The sequence below is a fragment of the Anopheles gambiae genome, chromosome 3 (genome assembly GCF_943734735.2).
Source record: "Anopheles gambiae chromosome 3, idAnoGambNW_F1_1, whole genome shotgun sequence".
NCBI lineage: Eukaryota > Metazoa > Arthropoda > Insecta > Diptera > Culicidae > Anopheles > Anopheles gambiae.
Genome location: NC_064602.1, coordinates 28,372,999 through 28,393,843, shown reverse-complemented (window position 1 = coordinate 28,393,843; position 20,845 = coordinate 28,372,999). Strand labels below are relative to the sequence as shown.

The window sequence follows — 20,845 nt, the reverse complement described above, 5'->3', positions numbered from 1 at the left end:
CAGTCACGCAGCAGAAACGTCAGGCAACAGGGGGGGGGGGGGGGAGGGGGGGGGGAAGTCGATTCAAAACAAACACACGAAACACAGATACACGCACGCGTCCATTTGTGCAATTTGGTTTGAGATTCGGTGTGGAGGAACTGGATGGCGATTTTTGCTAATATTTTGCGAAAAACGAAGATCGAATTATAACTGTTGGCTTTCCCCGTGCCGTCAAATACTTCAAGCCTACAATGCACCAGTAGAAAAGGAAGCACTAGGCAAACGTTCCCACAACACAGTGTGCGCCGGGAAACCATGGAAGGATGATACACAGACTCCACGTCCAACCGGGCCTACTTGATCGCTTGCTACACAACCAAACCACGCCAACATTCTTTGTCTGCCGCTTTGCCTGCCTGCTACTGCGCACAAAATGACTTCGGAACAGTCACCCACCTCCTGCAGCGAACGTGGCGGCGGCTACCACGATCACACGCAATGTTCGTCGAAAGGTGTCGGTGCAACCCAGTCGCTCAGTGAGCTGGATTTTGACCGTGGCATATGGAGTGCAGGTTAGGGGTAGTAAAGCAAGACAGCCTCCTGGGTGTGTCTTGGCCAACTTGCCAGCTTAATGCAGAACGTTTACGTTTACACTTTCAGCGATGAACAATGAGCTCGATCGCTTGGAAATGCTGATCACCAGAGGGCACCTGCACGACCGGGACAGCTGTGGCTATACGGCGCTGCATTACGCTGCCCGTAGCGGTCACCCGGACGCTTGCCGACTGCTGCTGGCACGCGGTCTGGGAGTGGACGAAGTGACGAACGGTGGCGTTACGGCACTACACCGGGCTGCAATGATGGGTAAGTGGCTCAAACTAACACTTTGAGGTTCAGTGCCCAGCTTTTCTTCTAACCAAATCCTTCCTTCACAGGACACTACAAAATTGTGCAACTGCTCATAGAAAGCAAAGCGAACGTACTGCACCGGGACAACGATGGCCGAACGGCACTGCACCGGGCGGCCGAGGGAGGACACCTGCAGTGCTGCCAGCTGCTCGTACGCTTACACCCCGCCTTATGCCATATGCAGGACGCGCTGCACAACCAGAAACCGATCGATCTCGTGCGTGATGACGGGCACTGTGATGCGGATCGGTTAAGAAGCTTGCTGGCCGGGTAGTAGTAATATTAGTAGAAGTAGTGGGCACAGGAACCATCTTCGGTGCCGTTTGCGCACGCAAAAAGCTTTCCGTTTTCCGAGCTGAGCTTACACTTACACAGCACTGCTGCAATTAATACACGCGGTTTGTCTTCCCGAAACTACTAATACTCGCAAAGCATGGCGCACTATTTCTCTATCCAAGGATACAATGATTTTACTTATGTCTCGGTCACAAACGCGTGTACGAAGGATAGCGCCTTCGTGAATGTTTTGGCAGTTTAGTGTGTGTTTTGTCATCGCACAACTAAAGGGTGATTTAGTTTTACCCATTAGGTTCGTTTTTTTTTTTTTTGGTTAGTGTGTAAAATGTGTAATAGAAAAGTTTAAATAAATAATAAACTATATGATGAAATGACAATTTTACTTACTTGAGATCTTCTGAGGAGGGTTGGCTGCCCGAGTAGTGTCCGGGAATGTTTCGTCAGATCGAGTGCCGTGTGGTATGATGTTTTGCTGCTACAGTGATGCATCTGTGGCACTTCTACCGTATCGAAATATCACGATTAGAATATACAGTGAACCCTCTCTTATTTGACACCTCTCCAATTTGAAAATCCTGTCTTATTTGAACATTTTTCACAGTCCCTTGATTCCCAGTATATTTTTGTCCCTTAAATTTGGAAAACCTCTTTCAACCTCTGTAATTTGAAAACCCCTCTTATTCGACAGTCCCATCCCCTCTCAAATAAGAGAGAGTTGACTGTAAATACAAATTTCGATTGCTAACTAGGAGCTATCTGACGCCATTTGCATGAATGGAACTTGGTGTCTTGGAAGCAGCTTGGTGATCAAAAAGTAGCCTTAACTGCTCGTACAAGGTCAAAAGGCCTCATTCTACCAAGGTTTAAAAACAGTGGGGAAAGATATTCTTAGAGAGAACCCTAGCATACAAGATCCGACCTCCTGAAATCCTTCAGAAGCGCCATCAAAACTGCTTCAAACCGGTTTAAATCGTTCAATTGCTCCTAAAAGACTTTCAAAGGTTCTGTTTTTCGAATGTAACTTGCATTTTCAAAACCTCCCAAACGTTGCTTTTGGTTTGTACCAAGCTTTTCCGCAGGCTTGAAGGTGTCTCCCCTGTCGAAAAAGCTGGCCCATTTTCGTATATTATGAAATATCGCCTTCTCACGATCGTCTTCTGCGCACTCTTTTCTTAATCCTCTTCCTTCACCTTTCTCCCGTACAGCATGGAACGTTTTGGCGGGGGCAGCGTTTGCTCCTCCTGTTGACGTAAAACGATTCGCCTCCGACCCACCGCTTACTGCTTGTTGTCCTTCGCGTTCTGTAGTGCCTGCGTCATGTACAGCTTGGCGAGCGATTGCGAACAGAACTGCGAGATGTGCTGCGCGTACGTGTTGATCTGGCCGGACACAATCATCGGGTTCAGCCGGGTCGGCACCGGTATCGGGCGGAACAGCTTGTTCACCTCCTCCTCCGGCACCGCCTGCTCGCCCTTCGCGATGCGGGCCGCATTCTCCTGCGCATGCTTCGCCAGCATGCGGTGCTTCTCCTGCTCCTGCCGGATGGCGGCCTGCTGGTACTTGTTGAACTTGGTCGCCTCGTGGTTCAGCTCATCGACCCGATCCATCATGCAGCGCAGATGGTTCTCCAGCACCGAGGCCGTCCCCAGGTCCAGGAAGTGCGTACCCTCCTCCTCCGGCACCAGCTCGGTCAGCTCCGACATCATGATGTTGCACAGCGCCGAGTTCTTGATCACGATCGGGATCTCGATGAACAGGTTCTCGTACCCGACCTTCAGGTTGCGCAGCGCTTCCGGCGTAAAGTCGCGCTCCTTGTACATCGCGATCGCCTGCGGCGTCAGCCGGTACGCCTTGAGCGTGAGGAAGCCGCGGGCCGACTTCTGCGTGTCGTAAATCACCACCACCGACTCCTCGATGCTCGTCTGGTAGTGGTACTGCGACTCGAGCAGCGTGCTCGACAGAAAGTTACCGACGTCCGCGCTCTGGTACCAGCCGACGTGAAAGTGGTCGACGTTGACGTGCCGCAGCCGGCGCATCATGTTCAGCTGGTACTCCTCCTCGTCGATCGTTTCGTCCGACTTCGGGAACGGGAAGCAGTTGGTGATTTCGAGCCGATCGTCCACCACCAGCCCGAGCAGGGCGCCCTGCGCCACCTCCATATTGTTCAGCGATTCCTCATGGCAATGTTTTACCATTTTCATCGCCGCCTAAAATGCAGGGGAAAAAACGATGCATTAGTAGACGACATACCAGCAGGGGCAGCAGCATCATCATCATCATCGTTGACACACACGCACACACACAAAGGCAGTCACACAGCCACACAGGGCGGATTGCTTACGGTGCACGGGCGGCATGTTTGGGCGTATTTTACGGACCCAAAACCATCAACACGATATGCACCGTGGAAGGGCACACCCGAGGCACGGGAATTTACTTACCAGGCCATCGCACTGGACGTAGGAGATGGTATTATCGACGGGTTGAGAACGAGCACGATTTCCACGACTTGCCATTTTTGCGGGTTTGAGAAGAAGAAGAAGAGGACCACGCAACGCGATGACAGCTTTTGACAGCTGTCAGCTTCTCGGTGCACAAATCGAGCAGATGCGGCGCATGGAAACTGCTCGATCTCCTCGAAGCGGTTCGTCGATTTGTGTGAAGCTGTGGCCACAATACGCATAAACATTAAAATTAACAGAAAGTGGAAAAAAGACATAATCATGTCGAATTATATGGAATTAATTTAATTATAACAAAAAATTATAGCATTGTAGTAAAAATAACAACATTAAACTGTTTTAAACAGCTTTGCTTTCACGATTCCTTTTGGCTTCCTTCGTCGATTACCACAGCTTATCTACGCAGTCGAGCGCGAACGTTTGAAATCACCGTTAAATTGTCACTAAATAAATACACTAAAACTTCCTTCATTATTGATATTTTTTCTCATTGCAGCGAACACAACACTAACCATTACAGTTAATTTTTTACATTTTTATTTTCATGTAGATTTTTGCCTCGTTTCGTTTTTTTGTTCCTTTGCGATGGTACTGCGTATTTTTTTTTAATTTAATTTGCATCGGCTACAAACTTTCACACATCAACGTTTCTATTAGCCTGCACCAAAGCCCAGCGAACATGCGGAAGGAGAATGGAACATTTCCTAACCTAATGCCCGCCTGTTTGTGTGTTTGTGTTGTTTTGTGTTGTTTTGTGTTGTTTTGTGTTGTATTTGTGGAATGAATCTCTGAAGTTGGCCAACCTCAACCCTACCCATTATATGTCCGCTTCATACGGCAACGGAGCCGGTTACTATAGCGTGGCCACCATAGTTGTGAATTTCTATAGTAAGTAGTTATGTTTGTCACACTCCAATAGTAAGTGCTAGGTCGGCAGCCCGTTCGTTGCCGTTGTTGTCGTCGTCCACGCGCTATTGCACTTTCGATGGCCTATCGATTTGAGGATGGGGGGAAAAGGGCGCACAAAATTACTCCCAAAGAGCCCCGCGGGGAAAACTGAAGCCTCAGTCACATCACGGAGGGATGGGAATGAAGCAAGAAAGAGTGTATACGTGATACCGCGACCGAAATGCTTGCGTTTTCCCGCAAAAGCCTCCGGAAGGGATGCGAACTTTGCTAACCCCTTTCCCGTCATTTAACCGTTGGGGAAATGGAAAGGAGTGTTATGTTATGGAAAGGAGCATAACACCACACTGTTTGGGGTGGGAAACATCTTCTTTTATACATCAAATAGACATGGAATTCGTTTATGCACTGGATGGCACACCACTAGACACAATGGTGCGTCTTCACCACTGTCCGCTCTCGATACACTGTACAATATTGTGTTGTGAATCCGAATAGAATGCGCTTATTGGTAAGAGTTGTTGTTTTTTTCTTGGTTTTTTAAGATAAAATTCAATAATTTAAAATATTACTCCCGTATGCGCGGGAGACTCCACTTTCCACCGTCACAAAGCCAGAAGTTCAGACAAATTAGTGTCTAACGTTAAATAATTCTACTAAGTGTGCGCTTTCAGAGATCAACTCAGTACATTCCCAGAGGAGGTGGGAAACAAATCAGCATGCTTTCTTTGCTTTTAGCCTGGTTTAATAGTTGTATGAGGGTATGGCAGAAAGCATATTGATTCTGTTTCTTATTTTATCGGGAATGGCTTGAGTTTGCGGTTGGAATGATCCTGTTGCGTTTCACTGAGAAAAGCAAGCAGAGCAAGGGAAGAAAGTATAAAACCTCCTCAAAACCCCTTCCTAACCTAAAGGTAACCTCCACAATAATGCTGTTGTTTTTTTTTGTTTCAATTATTTACTTAATTCCTTCAAAAACGTAGTAGCAAATCTATAATTCTTTTTTTCTTTTTCTTCTTCTTCATACAAAGCATGAACACACACACACGCGCGCACACATACACTCACACACATACACGCACAAGATCACGCACACGTTATGCCAAAAAACGAGAAAACAGCCAATTAATTCGGTACAGCGGACATTACGGCGGTAGTGGTACAATTTGGTTGCGCCTAAAAATCCAGTTGCCAAAAAAACACGCTAGAGAGCGCTCGGGTGCTCCTGCTATCATCAGACTAACGGACTAGCAGAGCCGCGTGGATGGAAAGCACGTGGACACGCCCCACTGCACTGCTGGCAACAGTGGCCAAGAGACAGTTGTCGGAGGGGATGTCGGTGCCTGTTCCAAATCCACGGCTGCTTCCTCTTACACTACACCACTTACATAATTTTGCCTAACCTCTAAACGCCAGAATGTAGAGTACACTCCCCGAGTGTGAGTGTTATTAGTGTGATTTTCTGCTTGGTTTCTTACACAGGCTTTCGATTTCTCCTGTGCGCCCTACTATTTGCTTTTGCCCTATCGCTAAAATTCCAAAAATTCATAGTTTACATTTGTGCTCCGTTGGGACGATCGTGGCATGGTGGCGCCGCGAGACGTTCGCCTTCGCCGCCAGCCCGAACGTGGCCCGATTTTTTTCTTAAATTTTGAAACAGAAGATCATAATCATCAACGTAAAAGCAGTCCTTCTTTTCTTATTTTTTTGGTTTTGGTTTTGTTTTCATGGGGTTTTTTTTTGGTTTCTTCTTCTACTATTCCACTACCTTACGCTCGTGTATCCGCGGCAAAATTGTTACCGAATTTTATCTTCTTTTCGCAGTCGCACAATTTTGATCGACCCACATTCACACTTTGGTTGTGTTTTGGAAAATGCAAAATGATAATGTTTAAAATTTAAAAATGTTAAATTTACATTAGGAAACTAGAACGAACTTAATAACAGCACCAACCGTGGTCTTTGCAGGTACAAAAATAGACATAAAAAAATATTATAAAAATACACATAAAGACATAAATACATAAATGAAGACATTTTATGACTAGCCAGTACATAATACGTATCACATCACAAAATCACACAAAATAATTCCTCACAGAAAAGAGGTTAAAATATTTTTTAAAAAACACACACCAATTTCGAAACATTAATTCCTCACACACACATACAAAATCACGCGTTCTTGCCCCTTCGATCATTCATCTTCACACACCAGACACACACACAGCTCAGACAAACACTCACGCCCCGCAATAACTCTGTACCTTCTTACTGAAAAGCTTAAATGCCTAAATTCCCGATTAAACGGGTTGCTAAATTTTGCCACATTCTCCGTTTTTTTTTTTCATTTCCTTCCGCAACGTCTTGCCTTCATACTGTACTGCCCTCCCTCGTGCTGTCTTCCATCCTTTCCACAAGAACTTGCACCAAATAAATATGTACAGAACGGTAGCAAACCGAACGAACCAGAGAGACCTGTGTCCTGTTTTTCCACCTAGCTTTCCAACCCAGCTTTCGTTCGATTTGGTGCAGTTTTGCAACTGGAGCTTCTACACCTTCTAAATGCTTTGCCTATGCGAGACTCTTTGCCTCTCTCTCTCTCTCTCTCTCACTCTTTCGACTAGTATGTGTACAGGGCCAGCATGCGAGCAGCAGTAAAGGTTTCGCTTTTTTTTACACTTTCACCTACTGTGCCCCTGCCGCAAGTGGCCGACTGACTAGTATGACTAGAATGTTACTCGCTGTCACGTCGGAACGGATCGACGTGTTGGTTCTGCCCCCGTTCCTTCTCTCGCTTCTCGGCTCGTATGCTTTACTAAAAGAAAGAGTAAGGCAATGAAAGAGATACGAGAAATTCGCACTAGAGGGCGTTAAATCCGGTTAAGGAACCCCCCATAGCTGTCTAACTAGAACCTCTTGCGTCATAGCAAAATGACTGTGTACCATTTGCAACCAAATAAACCCGGTACGCGTGTAGAGTGTTTAACAACTTAAGCATAAGTTCGGTATAGCCGTATTAACGTAAGGAACGTATGTAATGGGGATACATCGAAAAAAACAGAAAGTAATACCAAACCCAACAATAAACTAGCTCACCCACGCTGCGGGTGTTTCAATTATACTACTCTCTCACTACCGCTCAGTACAGATACTGATCGATGAGGTGCAGCTCGAGCGGCGTCACCGTCGCACTGCTCTCCGTGACCGCCTCCGCCAGATAGTTCTTGATGAAGTACGGCAGCGCCAGCCGGTCCAGCTTTTCCCGCGTGTTAATGTGCTTGATGATGATGGCCCGGCACCGGTCCTGCAGGTTCACAAAGTCCCGGCGCGTCTCCGACAGCAGCATCTCTGTCTTGGCCGCGGTCGAGCAAACGATCGGGTACAGTGGCTCTCGGACCTACAAGTGAAACACGCACAGTTAGTACATTTCCTTCAGGTGGGCAGTGTATTTTTGGAAGGGTGATTTCCCGCACCCCTCATTTACCTCATTCAGCCCACGGAAGGCAATGCCGAGACAGACGTCATCCTTGTAGTACGTAAGCGTACCGGCAATGCCGTCGAACAGGAGCCCAATCTTGGTCGGTTGGTTTTCCTTAAAGCGCTTGGTGTAGTTGCGGGCGACGCCTCCATGCCACAGCAGTCCCTTGTGCGAAAGGCCCCAGCCGTTCCGGTCCTCGCCGAGCAGGTTGGTGAACATGTTCACGTGCAGCCGGGCCTTCTTCGTACCGATGCCGAACATCATGCTGCAATAAAAAAAAGGGGAATTGGTAAGTGTGTTTGTGTGTGTGGGAGTGTGCGAGAGTGTTGTCTAAATATTTAACAAGCAAAAGAAGGTGCTATAAAATTGATAAACATGTACACCATTTTCGTTGTGCCGATACCATACTCAAAAGGGATATAGAGTTCCTTCCCCATCCTTAATCGTGTGAAGTAGAGCGTACACAACTTCCCATACATTTATACTTTTGCCTGCTTTTTTTGCTCTTATTGTGTCTGGTACTGGTGCTGGTGCAATAAAACTAATCGCTCCTTAGCCATTTGCAAACATAGACCACTCTTGCAAGCGTTTCCTAAAGCAAACATCACGTACGAACTGAGCGTTTGCAACTTGCACACCGGGGTTTGTGCACTTTCCATGAGAAGCAAACAAGCTGTAGTGGACGCGCACACATACACACGCGGCAGGATCCTGTTATTTGATTCGCCATTTTACAGGGTGTGGCCGGAAAGAATTGGATGTGGTTTAACTCCAAAATAAAATTCCTTAAATACACTTTTAGTAAAACCTTGATGAAAAATACTAAAACCTTGATGAAACAATTTGATAAAAATGTCAGCTAGGGTAAATGTACCTATAGTGGTGGTAGTACCAATAGTGGTGGTATTGCACTAAAATGCGGTTCGTACGGCAAATTAAAAGTAATTAAGTAATTTAAGCTAGTGTGAAATGTTCTTTAGCCTTTTACAAAGGGTTTAAAAGTTAAATGGGGCCATTCCGTTGTTTAGTGACCGAAAAATCCATTATTTTGTGAAATGAGTCAACATTTTTCCAAAATCCTTAGAATTTCATAACGAAACTCATTTTTCTGTTAACGTTCTAAATGACCACATAAACACGCAATTACTAGTTTTTCAACATAACTGTTATGAAATGTTATTGTTTTACTAAAATTATTTGCCTTTTGACCATATTTATGTATTTTTGAGTGTTTTTTACCATAGTGCCATTATAGGTACACAAAACAGGCATGTTCCTATAGTAGTTATAGTTGTAAAATCAATAAAAACGGGTCGTTGTAGATTTTTTGAGGAAATTTTTCACATGTCGTACTGTTTTCACTAAAATAAGCAACAGAAATGAGTTTTATGTAGGTAATTTACCAAAAACAGGCCAAAATTCGCTTATATGGCTGAATGAAAAATTGACTTCAAATCAAGCACACTTTTCCGGGTGTAGGTTGATGACAGGTGTGATGCAGTACTTTAGTCAATAGTTTCATTGATTAAATTTATACATTTTTTTACGATCAAATTACGCAAGAAAACTATATTATGGCAGTAATCCTTGCTATTCATACGAAAACAGCTTCGAAACTAAGTTTCATTGATATTATACACCGTTTTTGATGCATCTTTATTTACTACCACTATAGGAACACAATACGACGACTATAGGAACCATACCTCCATTATAGGTACAACGAAGCAGTCACAAAAATATGTATTTTTTCGTAAATTTGATGTATTTCATGATAAAAATGGTTGTGATTGCGTAGATAAAACATATTCCAATTGCTATGTGTTAAAATATTCAGAAATTATCCTTCCTCACACTTTAAATTCATTAAAACACATCGGTACCACTACAAATTGCACCACTATTGGTACATTTACCCTACTACCAGCGGCAAGGATTCATGAGCGATGGAGGATGGGGCCCTTTGGAATCATTTAAAGCGCCACATGTTTGTTCAAAATATGACTTTTTTACAATATTTTCTCGAAAGTTTGCTTTGTATGAAAGTTGTTTTTGATGTACAGGCGGTCCCCGATATACACGGTACCTCTTATACGCGGATTCGGAGATACGCGGTTTTCAAAATTTGACAGTTCTTTGAGCAAATTGTACTGATTTGACACATCCATTGTGAAATACCAAATAATTTCCGTATTGATCGAATGTAAAATACCATTTAAAAAGTTTTAAAGCTGTTCAATTTATTAGAAACATATCAAGTAATTAATTTGGTGGCTAAAACCACCCCCTGCTTGCAAAATTTCACGAAAATTAGTGATATTTTGGCTGGAAATCACGAGATTCGACTTACGCGGAAATCCGAGATACGCGGTATTTTGCGGCCGTTTTCGGTCCCCAATAACCGTGTATCTCGGGGACCGCCTGTATTTGTTTTTTTTTTTAATTTTCATTACGTAACAAAAAACCCATTCACTTATGTGTTCAATTTTTAAATTTTTTATACAGTGGAGCTCCGTTTATTCGGGTACCTTTTATCCGGCTGTCCATTTATCCGTGCTGTTGAAAAATGACAGCTCAATACAATGTTGACATTGCGTTATGAGGAGGATATTTAAAAAAAAACTGTTAAAAGAGCACATTGTCATAACAAAAGACACGATAATTCAAGCAAATTAAAAATATTCTCTTTGAAAAACATGAAGTTATTAAAAACTGGGTTATTTTTACCAAAAAATACAATAATTTTTCAAAACTTTATCAGGAATTGGTGATAAAATATATAAATTGACCTATTATCCGTGTTATTCGCATATCCGGGCGAGGTCAAGTCCCGAGAAGCCCGGATAAACGGATCTTGGAAGGAGTCTTTGCTTTGTAATACTTTGTCTGTGCAAGCTCTTTGAAGGCAATAGTATAGTTAAGACAGACTTCAGATGTGCGGTAAAAATACATCTCAGCAGAGGCCTATGTAAACTCGATGTGTCATATTAATCTTCTTTAGAGTTGTTACAAACTTATCAAAACTGCTTAAGAGACAAGGTATCATCCGTTGAACCCTCCCCTTTGAGCTCGGGCCACCTAGCGGCCACCTAGCGGCCACCTCTGAATTAGGTTAGCGCATTGCGTTGAACGTTTGGTTTATACAATTTGAGTTCATATTACTTCGTTTGATTCGAATAAAATGTGTGCACTTCTTTCTGCCACACCCTGTAAAACGCAAACCACCATACCAATCGGATCCTCACCGCACGCAAAAAGAGCATCACACATTTGCAATCCACTTGCGTTGCGATTTTGCAATAAATCTACATTTAGATAAGTGAAAGGTACTGCTGCTGCTGTACGTCCACGGCATCTTCAACTTTTCCTCGCAGTCGCCGCATTAATCGAGATGAAAAGCAACCCATTTAGAATAATTAATGCAACCGTCGTCGACGACGACGAAAGGGTCCTCCCTTGTACAACCATTTCGGAGTAATCTCAGCTTCTCTCCTCCCTTTTCCATAAACTCCCACCTCACTTGTGTTTTCTCAATTATGCTAAAGCATCGCGCATCGGTAATTTGTACAAGGACGACCATTATACCTTCATTCTCCGCAAGATACTAACAACTCCGAAAAAAAACCCACACACACATACTTATTAATAAATAAAGCGATTCAGAAGTGTTTTCTTAATGTCCGCAGTCGGGTTTTTTCGGTTCCAAACATCCAATCGCAAACACTGATGGAGCCGCCAGGGTCTTCAAGGTAAAAAGCGATAAAAAGAAATTGACACACAGTGACGTCAAACACGGGACGCACAAGCCTTCTGCCTGAAACGCATACCACGCGCTTTCGGCAAAGAAGGATTAAATAATAATTCTATTAGCTTGCCCAAAGTCCCTCATTGCCGCTACAAGAACTTCAACCTTCCGACCAGGTACGGGAACGTCCCAGCACCGCACAAGAGCGGACATTAACAAATCTCAAACTTTATCGACTAATTTCCGCTTAATAAAGCGATTGAACAAAAAACGAACGGTTTCTGCACCGGCAATGAGGACCGGTTGGGGCACCAAAACGACCCAAAAGTCTGTGCGCTGAAGGGTCTTATAAAATGTTCAAGATTTTAGAGTTTGGAAAAACACAGGCAAGACAGGCACGTTTTATGTAAAAATAAAGGTTCTGGGGAGAGAGCTGGTAAAGGTTTTGATTGTTATTTTGAGACGCGTCCTTCGCATTTTGGAGCAGCTGGAATGTGCCATTTAGCCCGAGAAAGACGTCGCAAAGGGCGCAAATAAGGTAATTTTAATTAAAAATGGTACCTCCCTTCGCTTCGAGGTGTACATCGTGGTATCCTCCAAATACTCAGACACATTCCAGAATTTAGAGGAAGATCGTTTATCTTTGTGGATAAGGAACCGAGGAAGTCGTGTTAAGTTAAGAGTCCCTGTTGGCGCTACAAAATTCTCAAATAATCGTCGATTATCTACAGAAGAATAATGTAAGTTATACGTAAGGGACTAGACTAGATTCTCCTCCTATTTGATATAAAGCTTTCATCTCCATTAAGCAAATTAAAAATTGAACTAATAATATTCCCTGCTACATACTACAAACTCGCTCCCAGAACAGTCTAGTTTGGTGCGAATATTTGTTTACTCATCTACTCCAGTTAAGTACGCTGTCATTAAAAGGAAAATGCAAAAATTCTGTCTAGCGAGCACAATTTCCTCGCCCCATCCCATTGCATCGTTTTGTGCAAACGTGGCAAGTGGCACAAAAAACCCCGTTTTCACCCGCCACACAAGAGTCATGCTCGGGGTCGCAAGCAAAAAAAATGGGTTCCTTCCATTCACACGCGGGGTAGATTTTTATGAGATTCCTTTGTCCCATTTTGTCACCCCTTATAACCCGGGGTTGAACACAAAAAAATGAAAAATCAGAATCCGGTCCGGGGATCAAACTATTGTCACACGAAATTAACAAAAGTTCGCCACATCCGGCATTGGTGTGGCACCAATCGACGGAAAAAGGGCGAACGAGCGACACGAAAACCTCGTCCTCGAGTGTATACTCGACCTCTTGTGTGTCCCGTGCTGGGCTGGGACAGCTTGCTGGTGACACGGTACCACGGCGTAGAGCGTGTGTCTCCAAGTTCGCTCGACGTTCGTTTTGTTTGTTTCGTCCACTTGAAGCGACCAAGTTTTAGGGGTTGTAAATCACAATGAATTTTTTAAAAACACCTTCTACCGGTGGTGGTGGTGGCCTGGCCGTAGCACAAAAGGACGGTGTCAACAAGGCGCAGGACGGACCCGGATGCATGTACGGCGGAAGGGGAATCCCCACGACACGAAGGCATTGCAGGCTGACACGAACACAACGACCACTACTACCACCACCATCGTTTTTACGACACTGACAGGAATCCATTTTATCGACAACTTTTCCCAACCTGCCCAACTGCCGTGCCCCGTCCGTGTGTTAAGCGCGATCCGCACAGATATCCACCAACTCGCAGAGCGTAACGCGGTAGCGTAAAAGCGCAAAAATACAACGATTTATAGCATCAATTAGAGCGTCTGGAAAGTGCTAAACCACACAACCCAGACCCAGACGTAGCTCCAATCGTAGCTGTCCCCTCGTAGCGAATGGGGATTGAGGGTTCGTCGTTTCGAACCCTGTGTGGTCATTAAAATACTTCTCCGGAAGACACTAGAACCTTTCGCCGGACGGACGAGCGCTATGAAAACCCCCGTTCGATCGGAACAACTTTCCGGGTTTGACATATCGATTGTTTTTACAGTTGCTTTTACTCATGTGGAGAAGTATTTTCTTATGTTTCCTTTTTTTCCTCTAAAAATTACATCCAGCGTTAATTGCAATATAAAGATTGTTTTTACACCCCACAAATGCTGACTAATACGCTTGCAGTGCCATTGCCTTCAATCAGTAAATTGACAACTGATTATGATAAATGATTGGCTCTACCCCTAACAAGGATAACCAGCTACAGATATTGCTGTTTTAATCTATTTTTCTTTTCCTCTCTATTGCATCATCATCGCGCTAATAATCCGTTTTTGTTTTAAAATTTGAAACAGGCTGCTCTTTGTGGTTTTTTTTTGCTTATCTAAAAACGTTACAAAACGCGCAATGAAATATGACGGAAGTAAAAATTGCCCTTCTGCTGTGCCCCCATATTAAGCGCCTGTAGGTATGCAATATGTGAATTTATTGTAACTTTTAAGCGAAAGTACACTTTTTCCACACAATAGCTTAGTAGAAGGTGTAAATAAATGTAATATGAGTCTTTATTCAATTATATTTACTAATTTAGGTTAAACAGTTATCAATAATCACATCAATTCGCACAAACGCAATGAGTTTCTAAGCCAAATCTGGCCAAGCAGCTAATGCTTTACTCATGCTTATGCCTTAAACGACTAAAGCCACAAAAAAGGATAGTTCAGCAAACATTGAACATTAAGATACCGCCATAGATTTAGCACAAATGTTCTAGATTACTATCAGTGATCTCTAGGGTGGCGGCAAGCGTGTGTACATGTTGATACTAAATAAAATATATTATTCGCAAACCCCCTCTTACCTTCACCCTCCCAGTTTATCGCTCGTGCGAGCTTCCGAGATCGAATGGAAGTAAATTACATTTCGGATTTCGATGTTTGTTCGTTCGAGATAAAAACAACGCAACCCAATTTGCTATCCGAGTTACGAGCTGATACAAACAAAAAAGAACTGTGAACCGTTGTACGGTTTATTACTACCCGGCGTTCACCACACTAGCTGCGCCATAAACCGGACCTCCGGGAGCTGTGTTCTGATAATGGTAGCGTTAGAACTGTTGTTGGTATATGGTGGTTTTTGATGTTTGTGCAGGGAAGGACTCTAGCTAGACGAAAAACACACACCCCCACAACAACACCCGGGGAGAGAAAGTTTTTTACTGCGCTGCGCGCGTGCAAACTTTTTAGCAAATTATTTGCACAGTATTTGTTGCTGTTTGCCGTGCTGGATGCGATGTTGAGTTGTTGGCACAGTTACTAAAGAGCAGTATGGAGGAAGTGGGAGCTGAAAGTGGAGTGTGTGTATACTAAACTCATATGCTGTTAGCAAGGAGCTGTGTATTGCTTGGTAGCAAATAAGCGTTCATATGGGGAGGAGCAATGGAAGAAGTTTCAGAGAAAGTCAAATAGTTTAACTAAACATACAATTCAACGTTTTTGAAAAGACTCATTTAAACGAAGTTCATAACTTATGCAAAAGTTATAAACTACGTAGGTTCTTCTATTTTCTACTAGATGTCAATACTGTACTAGATGTCAATTCACTTTGCTTCATGATGACCGCCATGTTCAAAGTACTATTATAGCAAGTAGTATAACAAAGTGCATACTCGAGCGCAAGCCAGAGAGGCGTACACGGACCAACACGGAAGTTTTACCAAACGATAGCATGTCACCGAAACTGTAACGTTATACCTAAGGTAGCCTACTGTCGCAACAAGGATGGAGATCTGGTCAGTACACAGTCAGAGGTCCTTTCGCAGTACACTCAGTACTCAACGACCAGTTTAACGAACAGCTAGAGACTTCTCTAGAAGATAGTGTCATGCTATTGCCAACCAAGCATAAACGAAACCCAAAAAGCTTTCCGTCAGCTAAAAAATAACAAGGCACCCGGAACCGACCGAATTGCAGCTGAACTGGTCAAGAATGCCGCGCAGGTCAGAAAACGAGATTCATCAAATTGTTACCGAGGTGATGGGAACCTCGGCATCATCCACCCCATATACAAAAAGAAAGATAAGTTGGACTGCAACAACTACAGGGATGTTAGGGTGTTCAATACTGCCTTTAAAATATTATCCCTGAACCTTCAGAATCGTCTTGTCCCGCACGTCGAAGAGATAGTCGGAAAGACTATCAAAGAGGATTCCGAAACGGAAAATCAACCACTGAGCAGATCTTCACCATGCGGCAGATCTTGGAGAAGACGACACATACCACCTCTTCATTGACTTTAAAGCTGCATAGCAAATAGCATAGCCAGGATAAAACTATGCGGCGCTATGAGCTCTTTTGGAATCCCAAACTGATAAGGCTAGTTAGAATGACTATGACCGACGTCACTTGCCAGGAGAAGGTGGATATATAACACTCAGGAGCTTTTGGTACCATCAAAGGTCTGCGCCAGAGGGATGGGCTTGCCTGTCTCCTATTGAGAGCTAGAGAGGGCCATCCGTGACTCGAGGGTGGAGATTTCTTGTACCATTTTCAATAAGTCAGCCCAGATCCTGGTATACACTGATGATATAGACCATCATTGCATCACTGCAGCTCTACTATGTAGCAGAAGCCCAACAAGGGATCGAGCAGGCGGCAGAGAACCTCGGTTGCAAAATCAGCGGAGCTACCAATAACTAATCCGAAACTACGTAGGCGTGACGTACAGATAAGTGAGTGCACTTTTGAAATCGTCCCGGAATTCACCTATCTCGGGTCAAAGGTCAGCAGCGACAATAGCATGGAAGCAGAGTTGCGCGCAAGGATGCTGACTGCCAACCGGTGATTCTACAGTCTGAGAAATCAGCTTCACCTCAAAGAACCTGAGGCGACGGACGAAGCTGGGACTATATAGTACCTATATAGTACCGGTACTCACATACCCCTCTGAGACATGGACACTGAGTGGAGACATGGACACTGTCCAAATCGAATGAAACCCTTTTAGTCGCGTTCGAGAGGAAGATGCTTGGAAGGATTTTTGGCCCCGTGTGTGTGGAAGGACTATGGAGGAGCCATTATAACGACGAGCTACACCATATCAAGACCGCAATGCGGCAATAGCGCCGGATAAGTAAGTAAGTAAGTATAACAAAGTTTTAGATAACAATGTATACCATTAGATTCAACCAATTCGAACACAGTCCATCTTTTGTTACACAATCTATGAACACAATTGCATTTTAAATCCCAAGTCCCAAGCGGCGACGCGTCTCCATTTTGCAATCGAAAATACAGCGCCTCCCCCGTGCGCAAGGTCAGCTAATTGGGGCATGGGAAGGCGTTGCATTTCCTGCCATATTTCAGGGTCATACGTGCGTGAGCGACATGTTTGCGTGTCGCTTGCAATATGCAAGTAGGTTTGCTGCATATACTGGTGCAAGTAGTGTGTTGAAAGGGGAAATGAATTTCAATCCTTCCTGAAGGACATTAATTGCATGCACATAGGTTGAGTATATTATATTTCCCCATAATTTCACAGAAAACCCTGGAAGCTTTATTTTTAAGAGCGCAATATATCCCCACCAGAACCGTGTTCCGTGCAGGCTACCAGTTGCTGCTGTGCCTGCCATAAATCTATGCATTCTCTCTCAACAATGGCTCTGTATACCGTACAGCTTTCCTCTCTAGATCTCTCTCCACGCTGCATTCGTGCCAAAACAATGGCCCACAATCACGAGAGGACGAGGACGCCAACGCAGTGCCAAGCAACATGGTGAATCAACAAATGATTTGCAATGCCATGGTCTGTTGGCCATTTCTGCCCCCGTTTCAGGCCTTTTGGGTGGGTGTCCTTTTGGCAGCGTGCCTCTCTCTCTTCAGCGAACCGACTGACAAACGCAGCCCAGACGACGAACGTACCGTGTCGCGCTGAGCTTGCCCGTGTCTCTCGTCCGCCAGCCCCTAGACTGGAAACCAATTAGTAATCAGCTAGCACACAGAGAGAAAGAAAGAGAAAGAGAGAAGTAAAAGGAACTCTAACCACACGAAAAGGCGACGGTTGTGTCGTCTTTAGGACGCAACATTACAAAACTGAACACGGTTGGTTCGCGCGTTGGAGCAGAGGGAAAACCTCACGCAAAGGATATGACCCCACCACGGGTGGTGCCCACGCTACGATAACAAAAAAAGGGTGGAAATAAAAAGCGCAGATGGGAAAATGGGAGACTTTCTTTCTTTCCTTTTGTCCATCCAAAACAGGGGGGGAGTTCGCTGTCTGTTGCCATGTAGCAAGTGGTTTTTGCTCTAGAACACAGGCAGGAGAAGTTGGTGTGGTTGTCCCTGTTCATTCTGTTCACCCACACGCCATCACCCCACCGTGTGCGTCCCAGCATGTTGTCCAAATGCGTACGTAACCCACATTCAGTTCCTGCGGACGACCGCCGTGTTGTCGTCTCATCATCAGCAGCTACGACGACGCATGTACAACGACGCCCGCTGGTTGATTGGTTTCCCTGTTCCCTGTGCTGATGGATTTATGATAGTTCCCTGACAGGCAAGGGGTTTTTATGTGAATGTAGGGGAAAACAGTCCGCTCGAAAACAGTTGCCCAGTGATAAGAGTGGGCCTTGTGTATGTGTGTACTGTGTTGTTTCCCATTTTACCATATCCCGGGAGCGGTGGTATCGATTTTTCATGCGCAACAAACCATATCTCTCGTGCGTACTGCACGCTCAACCCTCGTCCCTTCCCCCGCTTACCTCGTGCCGAAGACGCGCTGCGATAGGCTGATTTCCCAGTAGTAGCGGCCGTTGTTCAGGACGCGCGTACCCCGAATGCCGGCCGTCCCCTTGCTCCAGTTCGGGTGGAAGTAGACGCGCCGATTGTCCGACCGGCTCAGCCACACCTCCTTCGACCGGTCCCGCTTGTTCCAGCTCCACAGGTCCTCGCAGCCGTTCACGAGCGGCCGCTCCTGGTCCTGCCCCGCGAAGCTGCCGTCCGGGCAGCACGACGAGCTGGTCGCATCCATCGGATGTCGCCCGGACGGCCCTGGCCCGTCGTCCTCTAGCAGCTGCAACGATTGCTGCTGCTGCTGCTCACCGTCGGAGTGCACCGAACCGGCCTCCGACGAGGAGGCGGACGAGAGGGACGAGTTGGAGGCGGATATTGCGCTCGGTTCGGTATCGCTGGGCCCAAGGCCACCGATGCTGCCGCCCCCAACCCCTCCGACATTCCGGTTTTCGTTGATCGTCATCAGCTCGTCCTCGTCACCGCCTGTCCCCGCCACCGTCCCCACCAACGCTTCCGTCGCTGCTCTTGCCGTGCTGCCGAACCGTCCTCCTACTACTCCTCCTCCTCCTACGCCTCCCCTGGCCCTCTGGTGCGCACGCTGTGACGGCGGTCTAGCACTCATGCATGCCTACCGAACGGATCGCTCCTTCTCTCTCTTTCCTCTTCCCTCTCCTCTCTCTCAATAGTGATTGTTGTAGTAGTGCGTTGCTCGGTCCCCGTACGCCAGCCCGCCGGTGTCCCGCTGGTACATCAGTTCCGCCCGGTTGCGGCGGGTGCGGCGCGGACGTACCCCGAGCCCTGCCGTGCCACTGTGGCCGCCTCCACCACCACCACCCAGACCGCCGCCGCCGCCTCCACCGTAGCCGCCGTACTTGCCACCGTCCGGATGGCGGAGGTGCGGGTGTATCAGGAAGGAGTTGTAGCACCGCAGCACGAGCTTGTTCAGAAACACGCAAATGTTCTTCAGAAACAGCAGCACCAGTATCAGAGTCATGCGGAGACTTTCGGGCGAAGGAGGGAGCCGTGGGTTGGAGTGCTAGGATGGAGTGCTGCTGTCACCCCGCCACCCTTCTTCTCCAGTGGGCGGGGCGCGGTTGGGTAAAGGAGCTGGCGGAAAAAAAACACCTCTTTGTGCTAGCGCTGCACAGAAGGGGAAAGCGAAGGGAAGGGGACAACACACTTCCGGGCGCACACACACACTAAATTACACAAGCACACGCACGCAAGTGTTTTTGGGTTTTAACGCAAAAACTGCAAAATTAGATGAAAATTTGTTAAAACTTTTCCCCCACACACACGCATACAAATACTCTTTTTTCCACTTTTTATCGTTTATCACTTGCAGGTTTCGTTTGCCAGCCTGTGGCCCTCTGCTTGATGATGGTGGCTTGCCAAGTGCACATTTTCGCTCGCGCGTTGTCTGCACCCGGACGGCAACAGCAACAGCAGCACAAATGCGCCATCGATTTTCAGCACACCAGCAAGGGAACGAACGGTCGTCGCTGGCTACCCATGTGTCCAGTGTACTTGCTCGAGCACTTGCGAAATGCGCCTTACCGAGTCGAGGCGGACGGACACGGCACTCGCAACCTCGGTATTGCTTTCTGCACTTGCTCTGTCACCACCCCCCAAACCCTGAACGTCCATTCCCCGGTTTGTGCTACTGCGACGGCGCACCAGCGCAGCAGCCCTTTCTGCTGCCCCGTGGAGCCATCCGAAGCAATGCAATCCCTCCCCCCCTTCCTGACGATTCTAAACGGTTTTATGCAATATTAGTTTGGAATGGTAAATAACACACCAAAACACACACACACACACACACACACACACACACACACACAAAACAAAGCTCCCAACGAACCCGCGAAACGCACTGCGAAAGTGTCACTTACACTTAATTACAAACACCGCGGACCACGGGACGATCGAGCTCCGCTACGTTCGATGGTCGCTGTCGCTCTGCAAGAAAAAAGCGAAGGTCCGTTTCACCCTCGAGCAACACGCACACACACGCGCACGCAAGGACCGTGTAGCACAGTGTGCGTGTGCGACGTACACAAAGGAGCCCTCAATGGCAGAACACGCAAGGATCTGAAGCGCAGTAGGCGCTAGCTCGGCGTGTGTGTATTGGTGACAATTCCGACACACACGCACACTATTGCACAACCACCATCGTCACCCTTCTCAGTGTGTGATGCAAAGGGGGATGATTTGCTTTTCACCCTCCACCCGCTATGTTTTTCCAGCACGGGGTGAGTATTTTGTGTATATATGTGGGTGTGTGTGTGT

General features: G+C 46.0%; 3 protein-coding genes across 4 annotated transcripts; 1 reads left to right on the top strand and 2 right to left on the bottom strand.

Annotated features, from left to right (window-relative positions):
- Positions 1-64: 64 nt before the first annotated feature.
- On the top strand, positions 65-1,559 carry LOC1280166 (ankyrin repeat domain-containing protein 39). The gene is made up of 3 exons (XM_319982.5): positions 65-554; positions 643-846; positions 918-1,559. Exons 1-3 carry the CDS (start codon positions 416-418, stop codon positions 1,163-1,165), a joined length of 591 nt encoding a protein of 196 aa, XP_319982.5. The 5' UTR covers positions 65-415; the 3' UTR covers positions 1,166-1,559.
- Positions 1,560-2,239: 680 nt separating this feature from the next.
- LOC1280165 (eukaryotic translation initiation factor 3 subunit H) lies at positions 2,240-3,786 on the bottom strand. The gene is made up of 2 exons (XM_319981.4): positions 3,630-3,786; positions 2,240-3,395 (listed from the first exon to the last, which is right to left on the bottom strand). The coding sequence occupies exons 1-2, from the start codon at positions 3,702-3,704 to the stop codon at positions 2,466-2,468; spliced, it is 1,005 nt and encodes a 334-aa protein (XP_319981.3). The 5' UTR covers positions 3,705-3,786; the 3' UTR covers positions 2,240-2,465.
- A 1,708-nt stretch (positions 3,787-5,494) lies between these two features.
- On the bottom strand, positions 5,495-20,566 carry LOC1280164 (SPRY domain-containing SOCS box protein 3). 2 transcript variants are annotated; one of them, XM_319980.5, is made up of 4 exons: positions 20,449-20,566; positions 18,526-19,807; positions 8,044-8,302; positions 5,495-7,956 (listed from the first exon to the last, which is right to left on the bottom strand). In XM_319980.5, the coding sequence occupies exons 2-4, from the start codon at positions 19,176-19,178 to the stop codon at positions 7,699-7,701; spliced, it is 1,170 nt and encodes a 389-aa protein (XP_319980.5). In that variant the 5' UTR covers positions 19,179-19,807; positions 20,449-20,566; the 3' UTR covers positions 5,495-7,698. The 2 variants fall into 2 exon arrangements, with proteins under 2 accessions (XP_319980.5, XP_061511162.1); XM_061655178.1 differs by having other exon boundaries at positions 20,418-20,529.
- Between the last annotated feature and the right edge of the window lie 279 nt (positions 20,567-20,845).